This window comes from Globicephala melas, chromosome 10, assembly GCF_963455315.2.
Source record: "Globicephala melas chromosome 10, mGloMel1.2, whole genome shotgun sequence".
Classification (NCBI taxonomy): Eukaryota; Metazoa; Chordata; class Mammalia; order Artiodactyla; family Delphinidae; genus Globicephala; species Globicephala melas.
The window spans coordinates 53,089,485-53,113,968 of NC_083323.1; the positions used below are offsets into that span (position 1 = coordinate 53,089,485).

General features: G+C 38.4%; 1 protein-coding gene and 1 long non-coding RNA gene across 6 annotated transcripts in view; both read right to left on the reverse strand.

Annotated features, from left to right (window-relative positions):
- The window catches only part of LOC115858518 (uncharacterized), a 68,919-nt gene extending 60,258 nt beyond the window's left edge, over positions 1–8,661 (reverse strand). Inside the window, exon 1 of the long non-coding RNA XR_009565391.2 lies at positions 8,474–8,661. This is a non-coding gene — a long non-coding RNA (uncharacterized lncRNA). The remainder of the gene's footprint in view (positions 1–8,473) is intronic.
- A 3,615-nt stretch (positions 8,662–12,276) lies between these two features.
- Positions 12,277–24,484, reverse strand: part of MON2 (MON2 homolog, regulator of endosome-to-Golgi trafficking) — a 126,400-nt gene continuing 114,192 nt past the window's right edge. For 4 of the 5 annotated variants that reach the window (XM_030866416.3, XM_070046383.1, XM_060305527.2 and 1 more), the window contains one exon: positions 12,278–18,460. In XM_030866416.3, coding sequence (XP_030722276.1) covers positions 18,297–18,460 — 164 coding nt within the window. In that variant the 3' untranslated portion in view covers positions 12,278–18,296. Of the gene's footprint in view, positions 18,461–24,484 lie in introns of all 5 variants that reach the window. The other variant, XM_030866417.3, reaches the window with a different exon arrangement.

A 24,484-nucleotide genomic window follows, 5' to 3' on the forward strand; every position in this document is an offset into this window, starting at 1 on the left:
GTAGGGTAGACAGGCATAGGATAATCACTATAAATACCCCCATTCAAAAAGGGAGAAAACACCATAGGCATGTGGCAGTCTCTCACCCACAGCAAATCAAACTGGGCACATGTTGCCAATTCCTTGATTAAGTAAGGTTCACTTCTATTGCCTGCGATGATTCTCCTCAGCTCTTTGCTCCATCCTCTGAGTTATCCTTCCTACTCCATAAAATATTCCTGCCTGTAGAAGTTCTAGGGTCTAAAACTTCTTTTCATTTTGAAGCCGTCTCTATTCCTTATAGTTCAAGCTAATAGTATTTCTACAATATAATTTTCTTAAAAGCTTTGTAAGTTTCCTATGAATCTTATTGATCTCATTGGGGTTTACTTCATTAGACAAAAGCCACATCAACAAATCTTGTCTACATGGGGCTCCCTGTAAGGCATCACCTTAATTTTTCTGGGGTCTTAATAAAGGATTTCACAGTCTAATCCTTAGTTTCATCTTTACCCTGAGAACTTTTCATGACGGAGCTGTGAATTTGATTTTGTCCTGAGGCCTTTTTTTTACTTTGGGAATATTCTGCTGCAAGAGACTGGTCATCAGAAAAGGGTTTTCTTTTCTAACCCAGCAAGTCCTGACTTTTATATATTTCCTCAAAATTTTGCTTGAAAACTGAATAATTTCTTCTCTAGCTCATCATTATCTGTATTTCATGATATCAGCTAAAAGAAACCAGTTGAAACTTTAAAACTTTAGCTTGGAAACTGTTCGGGCTGATGCATCAGTTCATTAAGTATTATTTTCTATTTCTACATTATCCTAAGCAGCAGTTTTATTAACAAGAGCTTTTCCTCCAACTTTAATAATTTTTTCCTCACTTTCCTTTAAGCCCTACTGACAACCTCAAGATCCATCAGATTTCTGCTACTAATCTCTTCAAGGCCCTTCCAACATATGTGGGCAGCTCAGTTGCAAAGCCACTGTCATGTGTTTTAGGTTTTGTTACAGTAATACTCCATTTCCAGGTCCCCAAACCATTTCTGGTTATCTACTGCTATGTAACAAATTACCCCAAAACTTTGGCTTACAACGACAACCACAGTGTTGTTATTCTCTCTCATGGTTCTGGGGCTTTACTAAACTTGCCTACATGGTTCTTGCTTAGGGTGTGTCCTAAGCTTGCAGCAGATGGTAGCTGGTACTGGAATCGTCTGGGACTTGCATGGTGCCTAGTTTGGGAAGACTTAAAATAGCTGGGGCAGGCACAGCTGGGTTTCCTCAGATCTCTCTCCCTATGTCTATGTGATCTCCCCATGGTCCTTTCAGAATGGAAACTTCAGGGTAGCTGTTCTATAAATGCCATTAGGGTCAAGAGAAGGGAACACAGACTATCGTCACAAATCTGAGTGATGATGGTCAAAAGCAGATCAGGGTCACATACATTCAAATGTATTAAATTATTCCAACATTTTGTTCTCCAAGAAAGACCTATTTCTTTCCTCACTTAATGAGAGAAAGGGGGGCGGGGTAAGGGTGGAACCAAATGTTCTATCAGGATAGCTAAGTTCTAAAGCACGGGTCAGCAAACTGGCCTGCAGGCCAAATCTGGCCTATGGCCTGTTTTTAGTATTGCCCATGAGCTGAGAATGATTTTACACTTTTAAAGAGGAAGAAGAAAGAGAAGAAGAGGAGGGGCAGAAAAAGAAGAAAGCAAAGGAGGAGAAACAGCAGCATATGCAATAAAGACCATATATGACCCACAAAGCCTAGAATATTTAATATCTGGCCCTTTACAGGAAATGTTTGTTGACCCTACTCTGAAGCACTTTCAAATGTTTTCAGATGTTACTACAGATAAAACAGCAAACATACTGCTAGGATGCTTTTAACATATAGAGTTTCCTCACAAAAACAGAGTAGATAGTATAACAACACAGGATCTTGCCCAATCAATTATCCCTTTTCTATTGTATATTCAATCCTGAATCTCCATATTCCCTCTCATTTTTCCTCTATCCACCTACCAACAGTCTTATCTCCTCATTAATAAGCAATCTTTCTTCCCCTACCACCTCCTTCAAGTTTTGTGTGTGCAATTTTCTTTTCCCCTTGTGTAACTTCTCTCCTCAAAAGACATAAATGTTTGTTATTCCTAAAGAACAGTCAAAAAGGCAACCTATCGAATGGGAGAAAATATCTGCAGCTCATATTTCTGAAAAGGGGTTAATATCCAAAATATATAAAGAATTCATGTAGCTCATTAGCAAAAACAAACAATTTGATTAAAAAATGGGCAGAGGATCCAAACAGACATTTTTCCAAAGAAGACACACAGATGGCCAACAGGACATGAAAAGGTGCTCAGCATCACTAATCATCAGGGAAACGCAAATCAAAACCGTAATGAGATACTACCTCACACCTGTTAGAGTGGTTATTATCAAAAAGATAAGAAGTAAGTGTTGGCGAGGATGTAGAGAAAATGAGATCATTGTGCACTGTTCGTGGGAATGTAAACAGATGCAGCCACTACGGAAAACAGTATAGAAAAATTAAAAATAGAGCTACCAATTCCAGCAATTCCACTTCTGGGTATTTATCTGAAAGAAATGAGAACATGTACTCAAAAAGATAATAGGAACCCCCATGTTCACTGCAGCATTATTTACAATAGCCAAGATATGGAAACTACCTAAGTCTTCATCAATGGATGAATGGATAAAGAAAATGTGGCATATATAAATACAATGGAATATTATGCAGCCATAAAAAAGAATGAACTCTTGCTATCTGTGACAAAATGGATGGAACTTGAGGGCATTATGCTAAGTGAAATAAGTCAGACAGAGAAAAAGAAATACCATATGATCTTACATATATGTGGAATCTAAAAAATAAAATTAAATAACTGAATTCAGTTATTCTGGTGGTTGCCAGAGGCAAGGGGTGGGGGGTAGACAAAACGGGTTGAAGGTGCTCAAAAGGTACAGACGTCCAGTTATAAAATAATTAAGTCATGCCGATGTAATGTACAGCACTGTGATTAAAGTTAACAATACTGTATGTTATTATTTGACAGTTGCTAAGAGCACAGATCTTAAAAGTTCTCATCACAAGAAAAAAATTGTAACTATGTGTGGTGATGGATGTTCACTAGACTTATTGTGGTGATCATTCTGCAATATAAACATATACCAAATCACTGTTGTACACATCAAACTAATATAAAATTATATGTCAATTATATCTCAATTAAAAAAAAAGAACAGGCACGCGGGCTTCTCTAGTTACACCACGAGGGCTTAGCTGCGGTATGTGGGATCTTAGTTCCCTGACCAGGGATCAAACCCGGGCCCCCTGCATTGGGAGCGCGGTGTCTTAACCACTGGACCACCAGGGAAGTCCCAGGAATCTTAATACATTTTTGTTCAAGTTCAAAGCAGTATGAAACACACATAATTGTAGTCTGTTACTCCACCAGAGAGCAATTAGAGATTATTCATTTATAACAGAAAACAGCGCTACAACTACATGTATGATCTAAACTGCCAGTGTCTGTGGACACTTTTTAGTTCCTAGTTTACTTTTCTGTGACATTTGACACTATTTGGCCTTCTGAGAAACCTTGACCTTCATGATAAAACACTCTCGATTACATAATAACGGAACTAACACTCTCAATTATATTTGAAACCCAGCTAAAGGCAAACAGAACGGTATATTTTCAAAAGAGTTGTTTGAGGTGGAATAAGAAGAAAGAGCTAGGAACTTACCCTGTAAAATCAACACAAGGCTCCTATCTTGGGTTTGTTTGTTCATAACCAAATCTGTACTGTTGGGCGTCAACGGTGCAGTTTAAAAGGATCCTATCCACAAATTTAGTGCCCAGAAGTCTGTGTAGGCACAATTCCATTACATGTGCACAGAACAGCGCTTTTAAAGAAAGATAACTGCAAAATGAAAATCTAACAACAACAAAAAATAACTCTCAACTTCAGATAAAAAAAGCATACTCTAGTCCATGTAAAACTAATATTTCTCTTAAACAAATTCAGAAAACAACTCAACGTATTACAGCAGATAATACAAGGCTAAAAGGTAAGACAGCCAGAGTATCACTGAATATCAACCACAATTGTAATGCTCATCTCCAAGACTCCAATGCCACTTTTAGAATGACTACTAGAGGCAACAAACATCAAGACATCTAAATTACAAGATCTATTGTAAGTGTTCCGTACTTCCCTCCCCTCAGCTCTTTCACCCACTTTTTCTTCTGCCAGGTCTCAAAGGTAACCTAGGTCACTAATGCTTTTCTCACCTGCCCACATTTTGATTCTTAGGCACTTCATGTTCTACCTTTTCTAAATGCATTGACCTTCGGGGCAGTGACGTAGCCATACAATTATTCTGCTTTCCCCATGGTGCCTAACAGCAATATCCTAACAAAAACACTTAGTGAATTGTGTTAGACAATCATTCAAGTGATTTTAATATTTTTGCCTGAATTGTCTAGATTTCAGGGGCACCAATGACTTTTTAGATTTTACGACAATGGCCATAATTGTCCTCTTGGGTATTACTGATCTGGCCTAATTCACTTTTGAAGGCAACTGTCCTATTTTCCTTTTGTTGCAGAAATTATAGAAGGAGTGTTCAGTGGGGGAAGTAGTACCTCTCCTGTCAGTTCTCCCCCACCCTCCCACTATGGAGGAGGTGAGATGTGACATACGAGAGGGAGAAAGGATGGGTAGCCATGAAGAAATCCCAGCCTTCCTGGCACCTAGTTCCCATACACTGAAGAGCATCTCTCTGCTGTCAGGCTCCTCTGACAAGAATTCTTTGGGGCCACTCCACAGACACAATGTCTTGAGTACACCCTGGCCCACCTACCAAAAGGCAACTGTTATGTTTAAACAGCTTATAAACAAAAGCTTTAGTATATAAGATTAACAATCAGGAATTCTGACTTTGGGGCCTGAAGCAAAACTGCTTCCCAAGAATCTTCTCCAGGTGTCCCATACACAAAATTAACATCTACATTTCCAATAACTGAGGATGACATTTATTAAAATGTTATTACCATAACTGAGCTTTCCTTTGATCTGGTATTTATTGAGGACACCCAAACACTGCCTTATTCTTTCCCATCTGTGGCTTTTTGCTAATACAAATTACTTAAATGCCTGACAACGGATCAACAAAAAAGTCAATTGTGCCAAGTAAATGTCAAAAACATCAAGATTGGAAAGTTGCACTTTTGATAAGGCAAATTCATCTTGTAGGAAACTGTCAACAGTAAAAATGTTCAGTAGATAATTTTCATCGGTGTGTACAGAAATGTAAAAGTGAAATGCAAAAGTGAAAGGCTAATTTTTAATACTGGAGATTAGAGCAGAAATATAACTATGGTACTAAAAACAAGTTGGCTGAGGGCAGTATTTTCTCTTGTAATTTAGCAAACAAGAATAACATATAGAAGTACCTTTATATCCAACAACAAAATGTTCCTACTATGTGGGCAACATATAGTTCTGGCTGAAATTTACTTTAAAAGCAGAAGATAAACTGTGAATACTTTATCTGTATACTTCAGCTTCCTATCTGCTGATCCATTAAAGTTCAATAAATTACTGGCAGAATCTGTAATACTTTTGGGCACAAATTAACAACTGTTGATCCCCTATAAAATGTTAAAAAGCGTAGTGGGAAAGATGACCTGTCGGATGAGAATTAGCATGGCTGGCTGAATGGAGTATTTTGGAAAATGAAAATTATTATACTACAATTAGAATTTTATTAGTTTCTCCATAAATCAAGATTTGACATAGCACCCAAAGATTTTCATCATTTAAAAGAATTGGCTTTTAATAAAGACCTGAATTTTCTTTGGTATCAAGAAAGCAAACTCCAAGAGCCAACGCTCACATATTTTATGCATTTTAAGATTCAACGTAAGGTTCTATACTGTCCTTCCCACAATGAGGCAGCTCCATCCAGATGAGATCAGATTGAGCAAGGTTCTCTCTCAAAGCTAAACCAAACCAAACCAAGGCATACTTATTAGATAACTTTTGAATTACGAAAGCATCAAACTCCTCCTGAAGGGGACAAAAAGGATTCGGTTGGCTTTAGTTTTTTCTCCTTATATGTGCCTTTTTCTTAGTAAAGAATTGCCTTAGTTTTTTTCAATTATGCATCAAAAATTAAACCGCAGAATGTTTGTGATTACATCACAAAGCTAATTATTCTGCACAAATCAAAACCGGATCAGTTTTCTAAGAAAAGTACTAAAATTTACCACCAATTTCTCTCAGTGAAATTAAAATTTTAGAAATACAATCATCTTTTCCACCCAGACTTCAGGGTATTTGAAATACCGAGTAATTTCATTAGTTTTCCAAATTACATTTTTTTAATAAAAATTGGATCTTCCTGCTTGGCGTAGTGGTCCCTCACAAATCAAAATGGGCAATCTTAGATTTTAAACTCAAAGTATCCAGAAACCACACTTCTAGCTCCTACCTAGATCCTTTTCTCCCACACTGAAATGCAATGATATAAATGATTACAACATGAGAATCAAAAGCCAAAAAATCCCACCACACCGGCAGAATTTGAGCCCCCAAAGTTAAACTAAAAAGAAAGAAAAAAAAGCACAGCACACTGTAAAGAGAATTTATTTGCCTCATACATTAAAAAATCTCAATAGTGCATTTAACTATAAATTCAATCTTCTTATTCAAAGAGTTGCAAAGTTTAAACAGAAACTTTTAATTGCTTTGGGTTTACACATTTTAAAAACTCTTAGATTTACCGAGAGAACATATTAAAAAAAAAAACAGATTTGAACTGTTAAGGCATAAACTTTATAATTAATGGGTCTACTATTCCGCCCCTAATGCCAGTTCTGCACAAGATACCTCACACCACTCCGACCCACAGATAAAGAATGAAGTAAAATAGGTACAAACTAAATCTTGCATCAACTACTGAAAGAAGCGGTAAAATTATTTAGGGTGGAAAAGTTATGTGTCAATCTCTCTCACAATTGCAGTCCTTCCTTTTCGAGCAAATACCGAATCCAAAGACTTAGGTCTTCCCCAGCTTTACAAAAGTCCCCGTCCACCCCTCTCCCCGCAGTCCCTTCCTCCCTCCGGGAAAATGTACAACTAACGGTTTCCGTGGTGGCCGGCCCTGCCGGGGCTCGGCGGGCTGCCCCCGCGCCCCGGAAAACAAAGGGGATTCCCAGCCATTGTCCTCCGCGGCGCTGAGCATCACCAGCACTAGCAAGGCAGTAGCTTGCGCAGTTATCTCCACAGCGGGCAATGTCACAACCCGACCAACAGCACAAACTACTACCTCAGCCAGGGCCATGGTGTCAGGGAGGCACCGGACCACGCTGAGGCGAGCGAAGCGACTCCGGCGCTCCTTCGTCCATCCTCAGCCGCCGACGTCGGCCCGGCGCCCCTGCCCTTCCCCGCCGCGCCCGCAAGACCCCGCCCAGCGCCGAGCCGCTCGGCCGCACCAGGCGTGCCCCGGGAGCTCCGGGCATCACAGCGGCGCCGGCGCCCGGGGGAGGCCGGGCCGGCGTCCTCTACGTAACCGACAGCTCTGGAAAGAGAAAAGGTGCGGAGGGGTCCTAGCGGAGGCACCCGCTCCCTCCGCCGCCCCGAGGGGACGCCGTCCCCCGGGCCACTCGAAAGCATGAAATGGGCGGCAAAAGCACAGCAGACGCCTACGGGACCTGGACGGTCCCCGAGAGGCAGCAAGCAGCGCTCCCGCGCTTCGCCCGTCGCGCTCCCGCCACGTCTCCGGGCTGTGCCGCCCGCTCCCCTCCCTGCGGTGGGGGCTGGGCGGCGGCTGGGCCCCCACCGTTGCCGCGCTCCCTACACCCGCGCGAGGCCGGCTCTCCGCCCGGGAGAACGCCGGAGCGCTTCCCGCAGAGGCAACACCGACTCCGGCGCCGCAACCAGAAACCACGGCACAGCCCAGAAGTCCCCAGGCCACCGGCTCCCCAGCACCCTTCGGGGAAATCTCGTGCACCTCTGCAGGAGGCAATAATAAAACAAACAAAAACCCCGTAAAACTGAAACCGGGCCGGGCGGCGGCATGGGTGGCAGTGGCAGCGGCAGCAGCCGGCGAGCGCGGACACACGCCCCGTCTCGCGCTCCGCTGCTCCAGTGAGTCCGGACGAACCATAGAGATCACTTAAGGAGGCTCGCGCGCTACTCCCACCACGTGACCGCCCCGCCAGGCCGCCCCCCGCGCCGCCATCTTACATCCGGGACCGAGGCGGCGTCCCTTTTCCCCGACTTGGCAAAACTTCGACGTGTCACTAGAAATCAGCCCCCAAAGGGGGGGACCCCGATTCCACGTCACCAAAGTGCTGAGGCCGTGGGCCATTCCCCCCAATCCGCTTTACGGGGCAAAGAGGAGCCCCTAACTTCTCTCAGTCTTTGCCCGCAAAGAAAATGGCGGCACTTACCGCCGTCTAAGTGGACACGTTGTCTTCTGGCCGGGGTTTAAAGTTTCTGGCACCTCCTTTCGCATCCGGCAAGGACACCGCCACATGCGCTCCACCCCGCGGCGTGGCCGCCGTGCTACATTACGCAGAAAACCGGCGGGAAAGCTGCTGCGCGGCTTACTTTAACGCGCAGGCTCCTGGGACTTGTGGGTGGTTTCTTTTCTTTTTTTTTTTTTTAAAGGCCAAGTTTGGGAAAAGGCCGACTGCCGTAAGCCCCATCTGCTTCGGGGCCAGGCAAGTTACTTTTTGTCTCCCATTTTGAGACTTTCTGTGAAGTTAACAAATCATTGTGAAGAAAAAGCAAACAGGGGTTGCCAGTTAAGATACGGAGCGTCTAGTTAAATTCAAATTTCAGATAAACGAATAGTTTTTTAGTATATGTATGTCCCATACACACAAAAAATTGTTTATTTGAACTTCAAATTTAACTGGCGTCCTATATTTTTATCTGCTAAATCTGGCAATACTGTTAGTCATCACGCTCCTGAAAATCCAGACCACATAACAAAAGTAAGGAATGGAGGAACTGAAGAGTGTGTTCAGATTTGGAACTGACTCTGCGTGGAGACTTTGATCCCTTCACGAAGGCCAGAGAGCTGAGGTCCAGACTCCAAACTACGCACAAGGGACATCCATGTGCTTTTTGGACAAGTACGTTTTCTATTCCTTTAAACCAGCACAATCTAATTTTGATAACATCCTCTCAGCCAAAGAATTTCATGCAAATTAAAGATTACGTAACACTGGGTTTTCATTTCTATTCTATATAGTATTGGTGATGGGACACAATTTCTTGAACAAATTTTCAAATTAAAAGGCATCCTGCCTGACATGTTTCAAAACAAAATTTGTAATATGCAAATTAAGAAAATAAAATATACTTGGTTTATTTGGGCTTTTTTGGCTGTGCCACTTGGCTTGTGGGATCTTAGTTCCCTGCCTGACCAGGGATAGAACCCAGGCCCTTGGCCGTGAAAATACAGAGTGTAACCACTGGACCATCAGGGAATTCATTAAAATATACTTGGGGGGCTTCCCTGGTGGCGCAGTGGTTGAGAGTCCACCTGCCGATGCTGGGGACACGGGTTTGTGCCCCGGTCCGGGAAGATCCCACGTGCCGCGGAGCGGCTGGGCCCGTGAGCCTGTGCTCTGCAGCGGGAGAGGCCACAACAGTGAGAGGCCCACGTACAGCAAAAATAAATAAATAAAAATAAAATATACTTGGGTATGCCCACAAACTGACCGATCTCAATGTCATGCTTGTACGCATTTTAAAGCAACTGCTAAAGGCAGTTTGCCTGCGATGTCCAATCCGAACTACTTCCAATTAACAATATGTATTTTTGTATATATTGAACATACTTGCAATTAAGTGCCTTACTTGACAAAATTGACTGCATCACAGTGATGTTTACCACAAAGTCTGTAGAAACTTCACTAATAGTTTATGATTCACACCACCTTGTTCCCATAAGCAATGATTGGGTTGCCATGGCCGTCATCCCCCACTGCTCATTCACTGTACACTGGACCACATTATCCTCCACCATAGCAAATGTCATTTGTCATAATGGTCCAGATATTCAAATGGTCATCAAACAGTTATTTGGTCTACAGTATACAGATACATTAGAGCAATAAAATTTCCAAATAAATTTAGTCATTACACTAATTGTATCAGATTCCTTTCCACAATTAACCTGTTTTTGACAGTGTTGACACCAATGTACTCATCATCCAGACACAATGTGCTGTTATCAACTCTTTCTTTTCCTCCACCCATAATATCCAGAATCTAATCATCCTTTCCTTTCCTAATATGAGCATGCTCACCTTATCAATCCTTCACCATGACCTCACAGCAGAAAAATTGCAACAGCTGTAGCCTACCTTAGCTCTCCCTACTCTATACTCCTTCCACTTTATCCTGCTTATAACTGCAAGTTTATCTTCCTTAGTTTCATAATATACTCCTAAAAATAATCACTCCAAACTCCTGCCACCTCAAATCTAAATTACTCTGCTTGGCTTTCAAGGAATTTCATGAACGGGCCTCAATCCTTTACCATCAACCTTGTTTCACACAACACATCGAAATGTACTCTCTCTGTTTCCTCATATCTCAGATATATGCCTTGCTCGCATTATTTGTCTTTACCTGAAATACCCTCAAATACCCTTTGGACCCAACTAGCTATCAGCACCTGGAAGCCCCCAATGACTTCTGTCCATACAGCAAGGATACAGTTATGAATATACACAATAGTAGGTTCTCACTATGCTGTGGTTGTCCAGTAAAAGACAAAAAAACTATCTTTTTGTGAGAAGGTATGGGTTTTCTGACCATTTCTTGAATGACGTGGGCCAAAATTTTTGTTCTATGTAACATCCACCAGGTACTGTGTGCCCTGGGACAGTTCTTCACAACACTCCTTTTTAAAATCCTAATAAACAACTCTATGAGTTAAACACTACTATGAACTCTATGTTACAGATGAGGAAGCCAAATCAGATTAATTAACCCAAGGTCACACATCTAGTAAGTAACAGTGCTGAAATTTGAATCTAGGAAGTCTAGCCCCAAACTCTGGGCTCTTAACCACTAAGCTACTGGTTATAATATAACCTCTTATAACAAATTACAAATCAGTAAGATGTTTTAAACTCTCAGACCAAATAAAAACCCAATGCAGCTCTGGAGGTCCCAGTCATTAGACAAATCTTTTTTTCACAGTACTTCATAGTTATGTTCAAGTGTTTTTGTCCCAATTCCTATTCATAGAAATAGTAACTGTCTAAAAAGCATTTTCAATTTACTTCAGTAAGGCTTGGATTTTAATGAAGTGCGGATCATTTTTGTAAAACGTGAATCTAGCATGGTGTAGAAAAAACTGCTTTTGAAATAAGAGATGCTTATTCAGGGACTTCAGCTATGTGTCTCTAAGTAAGTCGCTTGACCCGCTAAACCTTGACTTCCTCCTCTGTAAAATGAGTAAAATTAATACCTTCCTTGCAGGAACTGCTGTGAGAATTAAAAGGAATAATATAGGCAAAGCCCTGGCTGACACATACTAGGTCCTCCAGAAATGATGATTAAAATTAGAAGTTAGAAAAATTACTATAACTACACTTAACTTCTGTAAATACTATGGAGGAATCTTTCAGAATACATTTATTACGCAAGCCAGGTTTTCAAGAAGGAAATTTTAAAACAAATTATTTGTCTTTGAGAGGTGGAGGGATGGTCTGTCATTGCTATAGGTAGGCAGTTTCAAAATTAGCCTCACTAAATTAAAAATAAATAGGAGGGCTTCCCTCGTGGTGCAGTGGTTGAGAATCCGCCTGCCAATGCAGGGGACACGGGTTTGAGCCCTGGTGCTGGAAGATCCCACATGCCGCAGAGCAATGAAGCCTGAGCGCCACAACTGCTGAGCCTGCGCTCTAGAGCCCACAAGCCACAACTACTGAGCCCCTGTGCCACAACTACTGAAGCCTGCAGCCTAGAGCCCATGCTCTGCAGCAAGAAAAGCCACCGCAATGAGAAGCCCACGCACCGCAACAAAGAGTAGCCCCCCGCTCTCCATAACTAGAGAAAGCCCGCACACAGCAATGAAGACACAACACAGTCAAAAATAAATAAAATAAATTTTAAAAATAAATAAATAAATAGGAGTGCTCATAAAACTAAAGAGATAATTAAGAGAGTCTAATCCAGATGAGGATTATGTTCTTTACTTGACCTAAAATTTTAAGTTATAAATCTTTCTTTCTAAACTGCTGATATTTCATAATGTCCTTCTGACTGTATATTCTTTTCTTCATTTTATATATTAATAGTTTCAACAAAGGTCTCAAAAACACATCTCCATTATTATATTTTATGAAAGTTTTTCCAAGTTCATACAAATGTTTCAATCACTTATGAAGTCTTTAAACAGAGGCAATGACATGGGATGTCACTGAAGTGTTGAACCTCGTGGGGATGAGGATGCAAACAAAGTATATGAAAGAAAAAAAATGAATAATTTATCAGATCTGAAAGTAAATTCTCAAAGTGGTTATGACTTTAAGTTATACTGAGAAAACTAGTACTGCTGCAACATAATTAAAAACCTAGAATCATTCTGAGTGGTAACTGTAAAGCAAATTAAGGATCTATGTAATCACAGCCGTATCTATGCAGTTTTTGCGAAAAATCTATCCTAGGCCACAAAGAAAATTTGGGTTTGAAGCCAAGAGACTTTCATGATTATAATACATAACTGATACATCTCAACAACATAAAAATTGCAAGGAGGAAGTGTAACAACAGCAGTATTACTTTCAAGAACTGTGTCGGAAACTAAAAAAGAATCTCACAAAATTAGATAAATATATCCAGTCTGACATAAACACCATATGGTAACTGCCTTAAGAGACAGGAGTTGTATGTTATGTGTTAAAATTATGACACAGAGGTAGTAAAAGCTGGAAAGCAAATGCAATTTGCACAGTTGGGTCTGAAGTCTAATATTTTATTTTTCTAGATAAAAAGAATAAGATTGCAATATTATAGCTTTGGAGTTTTTCTCCATCTAGTAAAAGTTCATGGAAAGGAGCAGTTGGTATTATATTGCAACAGTTTCCCACAATGGTGACATGGTTTAGCAGATCTTCCCTGGTGGCACTGTTTATTGAATGTTTAAAATAAAATTTAATATAGCCACATTTGCAGCAACTGAAAATGATCTCAAAATTCTAGAGTACAATAATTTTCTTTTTTTCTGAGGGGCTAGAATCAATCCCCCAGTGTGATTAAGAATGTTTCAACTGACCTCTGTATCATTACAAGCATCAACCATATGGATACCAAATACACCCAAGAAAGACTTGAAGATGAGTACTATAACATTCCAGGTCTTCTATCAAAGAATACTGCTTTCAACAGAAAATAGAAACAGCTGAAATACATGGGCAATATGCTGCTTCTAAGTCCTCCTTGAAAGTAGGCACCATGCAAATATTATAAATCAACGAATATTTAGATAACATAAATAGTTCAAAGTATCTGCCTCCAAAAACAAAGACCTCCCCCCAAAAGGACAAAAAACCCAAAAACTCATGAATGAGTCTAAAGACTCCCTTTTGAGAAAAGTGGTATGATCTCTCTATTTACATAAAAGACATGATTGTTCCAAGTTTAGCTGCTGAATTCATCATATTTATAGCAATCTCATTTTGTGAGCATCCTGGCTGCCGAATCTTGTAGATTCGGAAAGATAGTAGGAGCTATAGCCACATATTACTTTAACTTGTTCAGCTATTTTGAAATGGCAGGGGGACTCCACCTTTGCAAAAAACCAACAGTGGCCAAAGTAGAAGGTATTTCCAGAGTCTCATTTAATAGAAAGGCAATTGGCAGTGGCTCTACCACTAACAGCTCTGTTTCTTCTGAACAGATATAGGTGAAATTAGAAGAAAACCTGGAAGAAAAGAGACAGAGAATGAAAGAGAAATGAGAGGAGAAAAAGAGAAACTAGGGGAGTGTATAAGAAAGGAAATAAGGTAAACATACAATTTAAAAAAGGAGAAAAGGGGAGAAAAATATATAGTCAAAGATCTCAATTAATAGTACAGTAATAAATTTATCAAACAACTACCCCAAGAATGTCATTACCAAATCAACTCAAAATTCAAACTATTTTGTTTTCTCTAAAGAATGAGTGAGTAACTCATTATCATCTGTTTTAAAGATAAGAAAACAGAGGCTTTGAAAAGTTAACAGGCTTGAAACTAAATAAGAGGCAGAGCCTCAGCTTCTCACAGCCTCACAATTCCTCAGGATTACTAGGAGTTGTTTATATTCACAAAAGGATCACAACATGCTCCTTATTTAAAGAGAGCCAACACTGTTAGACATTCAAAATTACTAGATTTGTAAGAAATTGGTATTTATCTAAATCCTCTGAAATAGTTTTTATATAAGATAGACATTATAACTTTCTTTCCCAATCTATAAAAACTCTTCATTCAAACTGAAAGCACTACTCTACTTACCAGAGATTAAAAGCAAATTTAATTCAAGTGATTTTGAAGCATTAAAAACTGCTTTCCCATAGTATATAAATTGGTAACACACCAGGCGGTATGAACTCCTGGTTCTTCTCACAAATGGTTAAAAAAAAAAAAAAAGCAAAATTCACTCTAATAATGTAGATAAGTACAACCCTGCAACACTAAGCATAGTAAAATGTGGTACTTTACACAAGATGAGCATATCTGCCCCAAAGGCCAAACCTGATAAGTAGAAATCTAAAGAACATACTAGGCTGCTGGCAATGCTTTCATGAGACCATTTTTGTCTACATTTGTGGTAGTTTTCCATTAAAAAAAAAAGTAATCAACAACATTCTCGGCCTGGACATAGATTAATTCTTCAGAGGCTTCTACATCTCCATGATTAATTTCTATAGCAATCACAGGTACTGTGAATCACAAGAACTGTGCCTTGGCTAGCCAGATGTCACATCACCTACAGCAGACTCTTGAGGATTTGGTTGCTCGTCTGAATTATTCTACATTTGAGAAGAATATATTAGTCATTATATAATAACTACACTGTCATTCATTAACACAGTGTAACAATGATAACCTCATTAATACTCTTGAGTTGACTCTTTGGCCCAATGGTTACCTAGGACTAGAGGTACCAAACTGTGATGATGAACAAAATACTCTAAGGTTACAATGAGAAAGGACAACCTAGTTATTGCCCTGCTACAGAATTAAATTAAGTGAATGTTATTCATCACAGTAAAATATATGTGCTGAATTGTTCATCTCTTCCTTCTGGTACTAAATATAATTTAAGGAATATAGCAAGAGATGAATAATAATCACACAGGGGAAAAATAGGTAAGAAACAACATAGCTGTTAATAAAATTTTAAATGAAAGCAAGTGAAAAGTGGGTCTAAGCCAGACTTTTATGCACCTAACAGGCTTCTCAGAAATGAATGTTACTCACAAAAGTATACAGTAAAACTAACAAAACTTAACACTAGTTTTTATAAAGAAATACGAAATAAGAAACTACAAAATGACCTTTTCCTTTTTGGCATTATAGGAAACTAAAAAGTAAGTTATTCAAGTTGAAAATTAGTTTGTCTCCTTTTTAGTGGAAAAAATAGCTAGAAAAGGACTTTAATCCAATTGTTGGCATATGCCAGCTGTCCTGCAATCCATATAAGACAGGTACTGTCAGGGACAAAAGGTGATTACGTGAGGCTTAAAACTCATTGTATTTATAATATGTATCCCACAGGACATTATTACTACTGTTTCAAGGACCAGTCATACTCTCAAATGTGCTATAAAATGATCTTAGCTTTGGGAGCTTCCTTTTTGAATCTTCTAGCATCTATCAATAGTAATCTCACACAGCCCAGTTCTTCTAGTAACTAAAGAAGGCAATTTATACCAACAAGACAAGGGCAATGTGTTAACCTCCCCAGGGATCAGGATATTTTAGAAAATGCAGCCTTGACTCAAGGGAATGAATTGCTAGTAGTGATTCTTGGGGGCGGCAGGAGATATTCTGGGAGGAAAACCCTGTCAAATTATACCATGAAGTGGGCAGCCCACTTTGCTTGTCACTAAGACTGGGATGATTACCATACTATATGGTATTTACAAATTCACTATATTTATGCCTTTTTTTTTCTGTAAGGCATGGTCCTAGTATTGAAAACGAATACAATGTTAGCTAAAACTACTCAGTTTATATAAATATATGCTGCATACCCTTGACTCACATCTAACTTTCACTGGAGAATAATTATTCTGATTGCAATTGATCTGTTATTTCTCAAGAACAGACATATTTTTACTTCATGTAAATTCATGGCAATATTTTTAACGTGTTACTGAATTGGAACACTACCTTTCTTATTCAATTTCAACACTTTATCAGTGATATGCAGATTTTTCTAATTCCCAGTTTAACATATCCAAATACAGAAAATAAACTAAATACACAGATTGAATTTTTTTTCCCACAACTTTCTTTAAGGAAATGCTGAAGATAGAAACTAGGAAATGCCATATTTTACCTTAATTTTAGGTGAAATTATAAAATAGAAATTCATTAATTAGTGTTAAGAAAAATAACATCCCCTCGGAAAAAAAGGACCTTATCACATGTTTACAGATACTAGTGCAAATTAAATAAATACACAATTACAACAGCCTCAACACTGTATCTAATTCATTACTCAATTTTAATATCCTCTTGTAGTTTTATACTTATTCTAGAGAGGCTGAAATTTATAAATTCTATTAAAATTAAAGGCCTTCCAGAACACTAAAATAATACTAAGACCATCGTAATTTCTTACGAATAATCATTTTTAAACATCTTTGAGTCTTCACATAAATAATTATGAAAATTTAACTAAGAAAAATATAATATCATAATCCATTAAAGAAAAAATACAGTGAGCTAGGCCAGTCAGTTTTTTAAGAAATAATTAAGTTAGTGTATTCAAGAGCACTCTTCTTCTTCACTAAGATAGGAAAGTGAAACAAAATTAGCATTTTACTCCATGGCAGAAAGTTTACTGTACTTCTAAATGCTTCACATCTCTAAAAATACACTTCTCATTGTTTTAGAATACACACATATTTTATATTTGTGGGTTAGCACAGTTATTTGCTTCTTGAGAATATGTTACAAAATGAAGCACTCAAATGAACAAAACCTCACTGCAAAATTTTAGGAAATCTAAGATTATCTTGCCTGGGTCATATTTCAAAGACAGTGATCAATGTTGTTAGTCAGTGGGGGAAAAAAAAAAGATCAGTAGAAATATAAAATAGTCTTTAAAATCCAGACAGCAAATATAAAAAGAGACAGACTTAAGTGAAATCTGGGAAAGATATTTAAAGAAATGAGGTATGATGGAGCCATAGTGCTACAATTTATCTCAATATATTAAGTTTTAATAATAACCTATACTTCAAAGTTGCAATATCAGCAAATCATAAACTATCTGCTGCTGTGTTCTCATGACCTTTCTGGTCAGATGTTTACTAGTCACTAGTAAATACATTTAAAATAAGCATTAAGCTAACTGCGTGATCATACGATAAGCATATCTGCCACTTAAGAAGGCAAATTATAAGTAAAAATGTAAGCAAACAATTTTGTATTAGTAATAAATACAGTTTCAAGCATTTAACATTATCAATATTTTAAAAATTTAAATAATAAATGCAACTATTTTATACAGAACTGTACCATTTATTATACACACAAGTATATCAGTTCCCTTTGTTTACAAAGGCTGGTTATAGACAATATGGAATGTTACAGTACCATCTTGCATAAAATTTTAGTACAATTTTGTACTAGAAAAGGGGTGCAAAAACACCAGCCTAATAAATCTGACAAAATGAAATTTCTTTTCTTTCTTTTTAAAAAGTACATCATTAACACATACACCACAAACTGTACATAAGCTTACTTTTAAATCACCAACTGAAGATATGGTAGCAGGTATGCTGTAGTATTAACTATCTCTCCCATCAGTTTAATTTATTAAAGGCTTGCACTGCTACTCATTCAGGAACCTTTGTTGACATGTAAGCTTGTAATATGAATTACTTAACTCAGGTAAGTACAATTTAAAGGAGGCTAACAACAGCTGCCAAGAATTATTTGTAGTAAGAAACGTCCTTCTCACAGAAAATTCACTGAGGAGCAAACATTTTTGTATATCATTCTTCTTAAGATTTATTGTAGCTGGTCAAGATTCTCCATTTTGAACTTTGGATGCTGGTGGTTGCATGAAATCCTTAAAAGGAACTAGTGCCTCTTTAAGTGCAGAGCAGACTTCTGAAGATGAGCAGGTGATGCATTCTACTAAAGTTGGGTATAAGGCAATTACTTGTGCCCAGGTATTTCCATCAACTGTAATGCAAAAAGTATAAAACCTCAAAAAAGAGTGGATTGAAATGGCAGATTATCCAGTTAACATAAACACAATCCTTTAAACACAATGCAAAAAAAAAAATCCAAAATATGGAAATTCCTCAAGCTTGTACCTTTTCTTTCTTTAAACTCTGGAAGACTTCCTGCAATATTTAATAAGGTATGAGGGAAAAATATATGATCAGTGTGAAGAATCATCATTACCACCAAATTTGACAAAGTACATTTAAAATGATACTTCAATATGTGAAGGTCTTGGAAGCTAAAAAAACAACTCAGAATAATTCAAACCTTTGTCATTTTCAGTATAATAGCCAGAGAAGAAAGTGTACTTTTCAAGAACAATTAGAAAACAATTCAACTTTTTATGCAGTTATATGCTAAAAATATACATATATCTTAAATAATTTTCCTAATAATGTTCTCAATATTGATTTTAACTTCAAATGACCACACATAGATCCATTCTTCTCTTACACTGTTTGCTAATCTTTAATGTATCTGACTAGGTTTAAGCTGTAGTGGGGAGGGACATTTCTGCCTTCCTCATCACTATTATGAACAGCTAGTACAGTTATATGTTATTTGGTGAATGAACAAAAGTGTTGTATTGGGCTTCCCTGGTGGCGCAGTGGTTGAGAGTCCGCCTGCCGATGCAGGGGACACGGGTTCGTGCCCCGGTCCAGGAAGATCCCACATGCCATGGAGCGGCTGGGCCCGTGAGCCGTGGCCGCTGAGCCTGCGCGTCCGGAGCCTGTGCTCCGCAGCGGGAGAGGCCACAACAGTGACAGGCCCGCGTACAGCAAAAAAAAAAAAAAAAAAAAAGTGTTGTATCACAATTACTTTGTGATTTCCTTATACTCTGAGATCACATATTACATTTCTATTTTCCTATAAGTACTGTGTGTATTGTTGAGAGTGCAATACACGATAAAACCTGATGACAGAGTTTTCTTAGAAAGTATATGTATATGGCACTTGGCAGAACGCATCTCAAATTGCTGAGGCAGTGTAGTATAAAAGAAAGAACACTATACTACGCATAACGAGCTTTGGTTCCGTTTTTCACTCCAATTTACTGAGTGTCAACTAAGTGTCTAAAAACCTTTCTGAAATAAGTTAGTGCTGGGTGTCCCTGAACAAGTCAAATAATTTCTCATATCTTGACTTTCACTATAGAATAAAGAAATGAGGTTCTCAAACTAGTGTCCTTCAAGTTACTTCTTTAAAAAAACTGATGGTCAAATAAGTTTGGCAAATGTTGTACATATAATCTTCCTTTTGGGGGATTCATAATTCACACAGGTTCATAGTTAAAGAACAGGTTTAACTCTTATCCAATCCAAGGTTTCCAAAATTAATTTGATTATGGAATTTTTCCCCATTCAATATCTACTGACATCCCTCATCATTAATATTCATTCCTTAGTACATATCTTGGGAAATGCTAACCTGCTCATTTAATCTCTTCTCCACCTCAACAAGGGCTTCCTCAGAGTGGAGGTGAGAAGAAGAAAAGGGGTGTGGAGCTGATGGGTATTGGTGAGGGAGGGAATGTCAGGCCAGAGCTGCTCTGCTTTTAGCTGTTTTGTATGTTGGAAATCCACATCAGATTTCATTTGTAAAAAGAATTTTGCTGCTTAATAGCAACAACAAAAAAGAAACATTAAAAAAACAATGGCCTAAGTAGTTTTAAACAGTCTGCTCCAGCTGTTGTCTATAAAGCTTTCCACTAATCATTTAAAAAAAGATTACATAGACAGAATTCTGGGAAATGGCAAAGTAGTAAGTACCAGGAATCTGTCTGCCCACCTAGACAACAACTGAACTGGCAGAATTTGATGCAACTATCTTGGAACTCTGGAGTCTACTGAAGGCTTGCAACTTCCAGAGGAAGACCAGGATAGTATATTGCAGTTAAGTTTCGTCAATCTAAGCCCTTAGCACAGTAGCAGCTACCCATCCTCTATTCCTAGCCATGTGGTAAGCAGTTGTGCAGGTGTTCCTGGAGCAGCTTGCACGCAGCTTGTGGGAGGCCAGGGTGGGAAAACAGGACTCTATACTCCAAATATCAGGGGTCTGTGCTCTAATTGCTGATCACAGAGGTGCAAAGAGGCTTCAAGAACAAAAGAAAAAACAAATAATTCAAAAATGGGCAAAGGACTTGAATAGACATTTCTCCAAAGAAGATATACAAATGGTCGATAAAGCACATGAAAAGATGCTCAACACCATTAACCATTAGGAAAGTGCAAATCAAACAACGAGATACCACCTCATGCTTAATAGAATAGCTACTATAAAACAACAAACAAACAGAAAACAAGCGTAGGTGAGGCTGTAAAGAAAACAGAACCCTTGTTCACTGTTGGGGGGAATGTAAAATGGTACAGCCACTGTGGGAAACAGTATGGTGATTCCTCAAAAAATAAAAAATAGAATTTACCATATGACCCAGCAATTCCACTTCTGGTATATACCCAAAAGAATTAAAAGCAGGATCTCAAAGAGATATCTGTACACACATGTGCATAGCAGCATTATTCACAACAGCTAACACCATGGAAGTAACCCAAGTGTCCACCAACGGATGAATGGATATATAGATATACACACACACAATGGAATATTATTTGGCCTCAAAAAAGAAGGAAAACTGCAACATACTAAAATATGGATGAACCTTAACAACATTAGCTAAGTGAAATAAGCCAGTCACAAAAAGGCAAATACTGTATGTTTCAACTTATATGAGGTACTTAGAGTAGTCAAGATCATAGAGAGAAAAAGTAGAATGGTGGGCTTCCCTGGTGGCGCAGTGGTTGAGAGTCTGCCTGCCGATGCAGGGGACACGGGTTCGTGCCCCGGTCAGGGAAGATCCCACATGCCACGGAGCGGCTGGGCCCGTGAGCCATGGCCGCTGAGCCTGCGCGTCTGGAGCCTGTGCTCCACAATGGGAGAGGCCACAACAGTGAGAGGCCCGAATACCGCAAAAAAAAAAAAAAAAAGTAGAATGGTGATTACCAGGGGCTAGGAGAAGTGGGGAATGGAGAGTTATTGTTTAACAAGTACAGAGTTTCAGTTATAAAATGAAAAGAGTTATGGACATGGCTGGTGGTGACGGTTGCCAACATTGTGAATGTATTTAATGTCACTGAAAAAATGGTTACCATAGTAAGTTTTGTTACATGTATTTTACTGCAATAAAAGAATCTGGGGAAAAAAAAAAGACTGCATAGATTGAAAGCTATCTAGATTGGCCCAGATAGTCAACTGACCAAACTTATTCTTGGTTTATTATAGGAAAATACAAAAATAAATTATTTAAGATAACACCTTAAATTCAGGGGAAGCTACTCAAATTTCTTAAATTAAAATGTTTTAAAAAACTAACCATAGATCTTCATGGGAACTTTGGATTTAACTATGAAAAACAATGAAAAAGCTGTATGTATTGGTATGGAAGAATCTCCATGATATTTAATGAAGTGGAAAATATGAAGAGTGTTCCGAACAGTAGGTAAAACCTGGGGCTATTATGCATATTAATTCGTGTTGAAAACTGGGGGTGTACTGGAGCACAGCTGACTTTTGAACAACACAGGTCTGAACTGTGTGGATCCGCTTATACACAGTAAATACTATAGTGCTACACAATCCCCAGCTGGCTGAATCCAAGGATGTAGAACACCGGATACAGAAGAACCATCTAACCGCTTGGAAGGTCAGCACCCCTAACTCCTGCATTGTTCAAGGGCCGACTACATATGTATTTTGTATTTACATAATAAACTTATCGAAGGATCCACAAACTAATAAAAATGGTTGACTACGGTAATGTAAGAGCTGGGCAGATACAGAACAGGGGAAAGACATGTTCCCTATACATCTTTCAATATTTTTGAATTTCTGAACCATGTATATGTTTACTACCTATTCAAATTTTTAATTAAAGATCAAGTAATGTGATAAATAAGTCCAACAAATGCCTCCTCTCCCACTAGAAAACCCTAAAACAAATAACAAATGTTCTAAACAAATGTTGGGTGAACACTGGTTCCAAACCTTGTAGCCATCCCCTAGAATTAATTTTGGACTGACTACGAGCATGTCCAACATATTTCTGCTGGGAAGGCTTGGACTTCTCTAAGTTGTCTTCTTCTTTTCTGTTTCTTAATGAAGCTTATCATACCATTTTAATATGTTACTATATCATCATCATCATTATGGTTACATTTAATTTAAATCTTCACTTAATATGCCCAAAGGTATAATTCAAACTCAAACAATTTTTAACATTAATTTAGTTAGATCATCTATCATTACTAGGCTGCCCTACCCATGGCCCATTGACTTTGTAAAAAGCAGGTTACTAAGTTTTCCTTCTCTTTTCTTCCTTTATACAAATTCTGGTTACATTCTTGACAGCTATCTAAAGATCATAAAAAAAATAAATAAAAAAGAATGCAAGTACTATGCACTGAAATACATATGCTGTATTTAATACATCTATAGCAATAACATGAAAAATAGAGAAGTTCCTGTTTATTTCTTAAGTATAACATATCTCTAAGAATCAAATTCTATCCTGTGATCTAATAAAGATTTTACTGGTCTCCAGGAAATCAATGCATGGTCTCCCTCTCTGAAAATTCAACCAGAACATTTTATTAAGATAACTCAAATTTGAACTTGATGGGATAAATTAAGGACACTGTTCCAGAATTTTTCTTAGAAATTCTACCCCTTCTTTTGGGTTGAATATACACAAGTGTACTGCCTCTTAATATCCAGTATAATACTCACGCTTTCTAGGCCAAAGTAACAGTCAGTGAATTTTGAAAACAGAAAAATATGTATTTAATTGTGTAACAACTGACAGGAACAAATATGCTGGGACTCACTTATTAGGCATTTATTAGGAACCTAATTTTTCTTGGTTATTAAAAGTAATGCTGGGCTTCCCTGGTGGCACAGTGGTTGAGAGTCTGCCTGCCAATGCAGGGGATGCGAGTTCGTGTCCCGGTCCGGGAAGATCCCACATGCCGCGGAGCAGCTGGGCCCGTGGGCCATGGCCGCTGAGCCTGCGCGTCTGGAGCCTGTGCTCCGCAAATGCTGCTTAAAGCGCCAATCTGCTAAGGTGCTTGTGCCTGAATGTAAGTAAACACACTTCCTTCTATAACAAAGTCTTATATAAAAAGTCAGCTGAACCAGTGTTCTCAGTGACACAATTGACTTATACTCTGATGCCAGCTCTTTATCTTGTCCTGGACCAGTAGCTGGTCCAAAAAAAAAAAAAAACACACACACACACACACTTTGAGCAGCAGTCTTGTAAAGGATTCAAAATAGGATAAAACACGGTTCAAATAGCCTGTCAAGAAGTTTACACTTTAAGAGGCATGAGTCATGTACATGTATAACTATAATACAAACAGAGTGCTTTAAGACAAAGGCACACATAAAAGAGCTACAAGTTCACCAAAAAAAGAAATTGCTCACCTTTAAGGAATAAAAACAAGGCTTAAAAGTGGTGTGATATCTGAACAGGGTGGATATGGGCAGGAGAATGGAATGAGCAAAGGACTAGGAATACTCGGATAGACTAAGAATTTTAGTTTGGTGAGAGAGTAGGATATATGAAGTCTAGTGGGAAATAAAGCATGAACAGAATGGAGTCAGACAGTAGTACTCTTTGTATTTGGTAGGTTATGGTTAATGAAAAAGATTATTTTGTTTTGTTTTACAAGGATGGAAAAATGAATGACCAAAGCTACACTTTTGGAAAAATCATTTCTGGCATTAATGTAAGAATGGATTGGATAGAAATGAGTGACAGAAAGAGGAAACAAATGAGAAAAGGCTATAAAAATAATTCAAAGTTTCTTATATCTATATGATAAATCACTACAAATGCAGAAGCCTCCTACAACCCCAAAAAGTCAGTCATGTTCTACATTAAAAATATATAAAATATCGGGGCTTCCCTGGTGGTGCAATGGT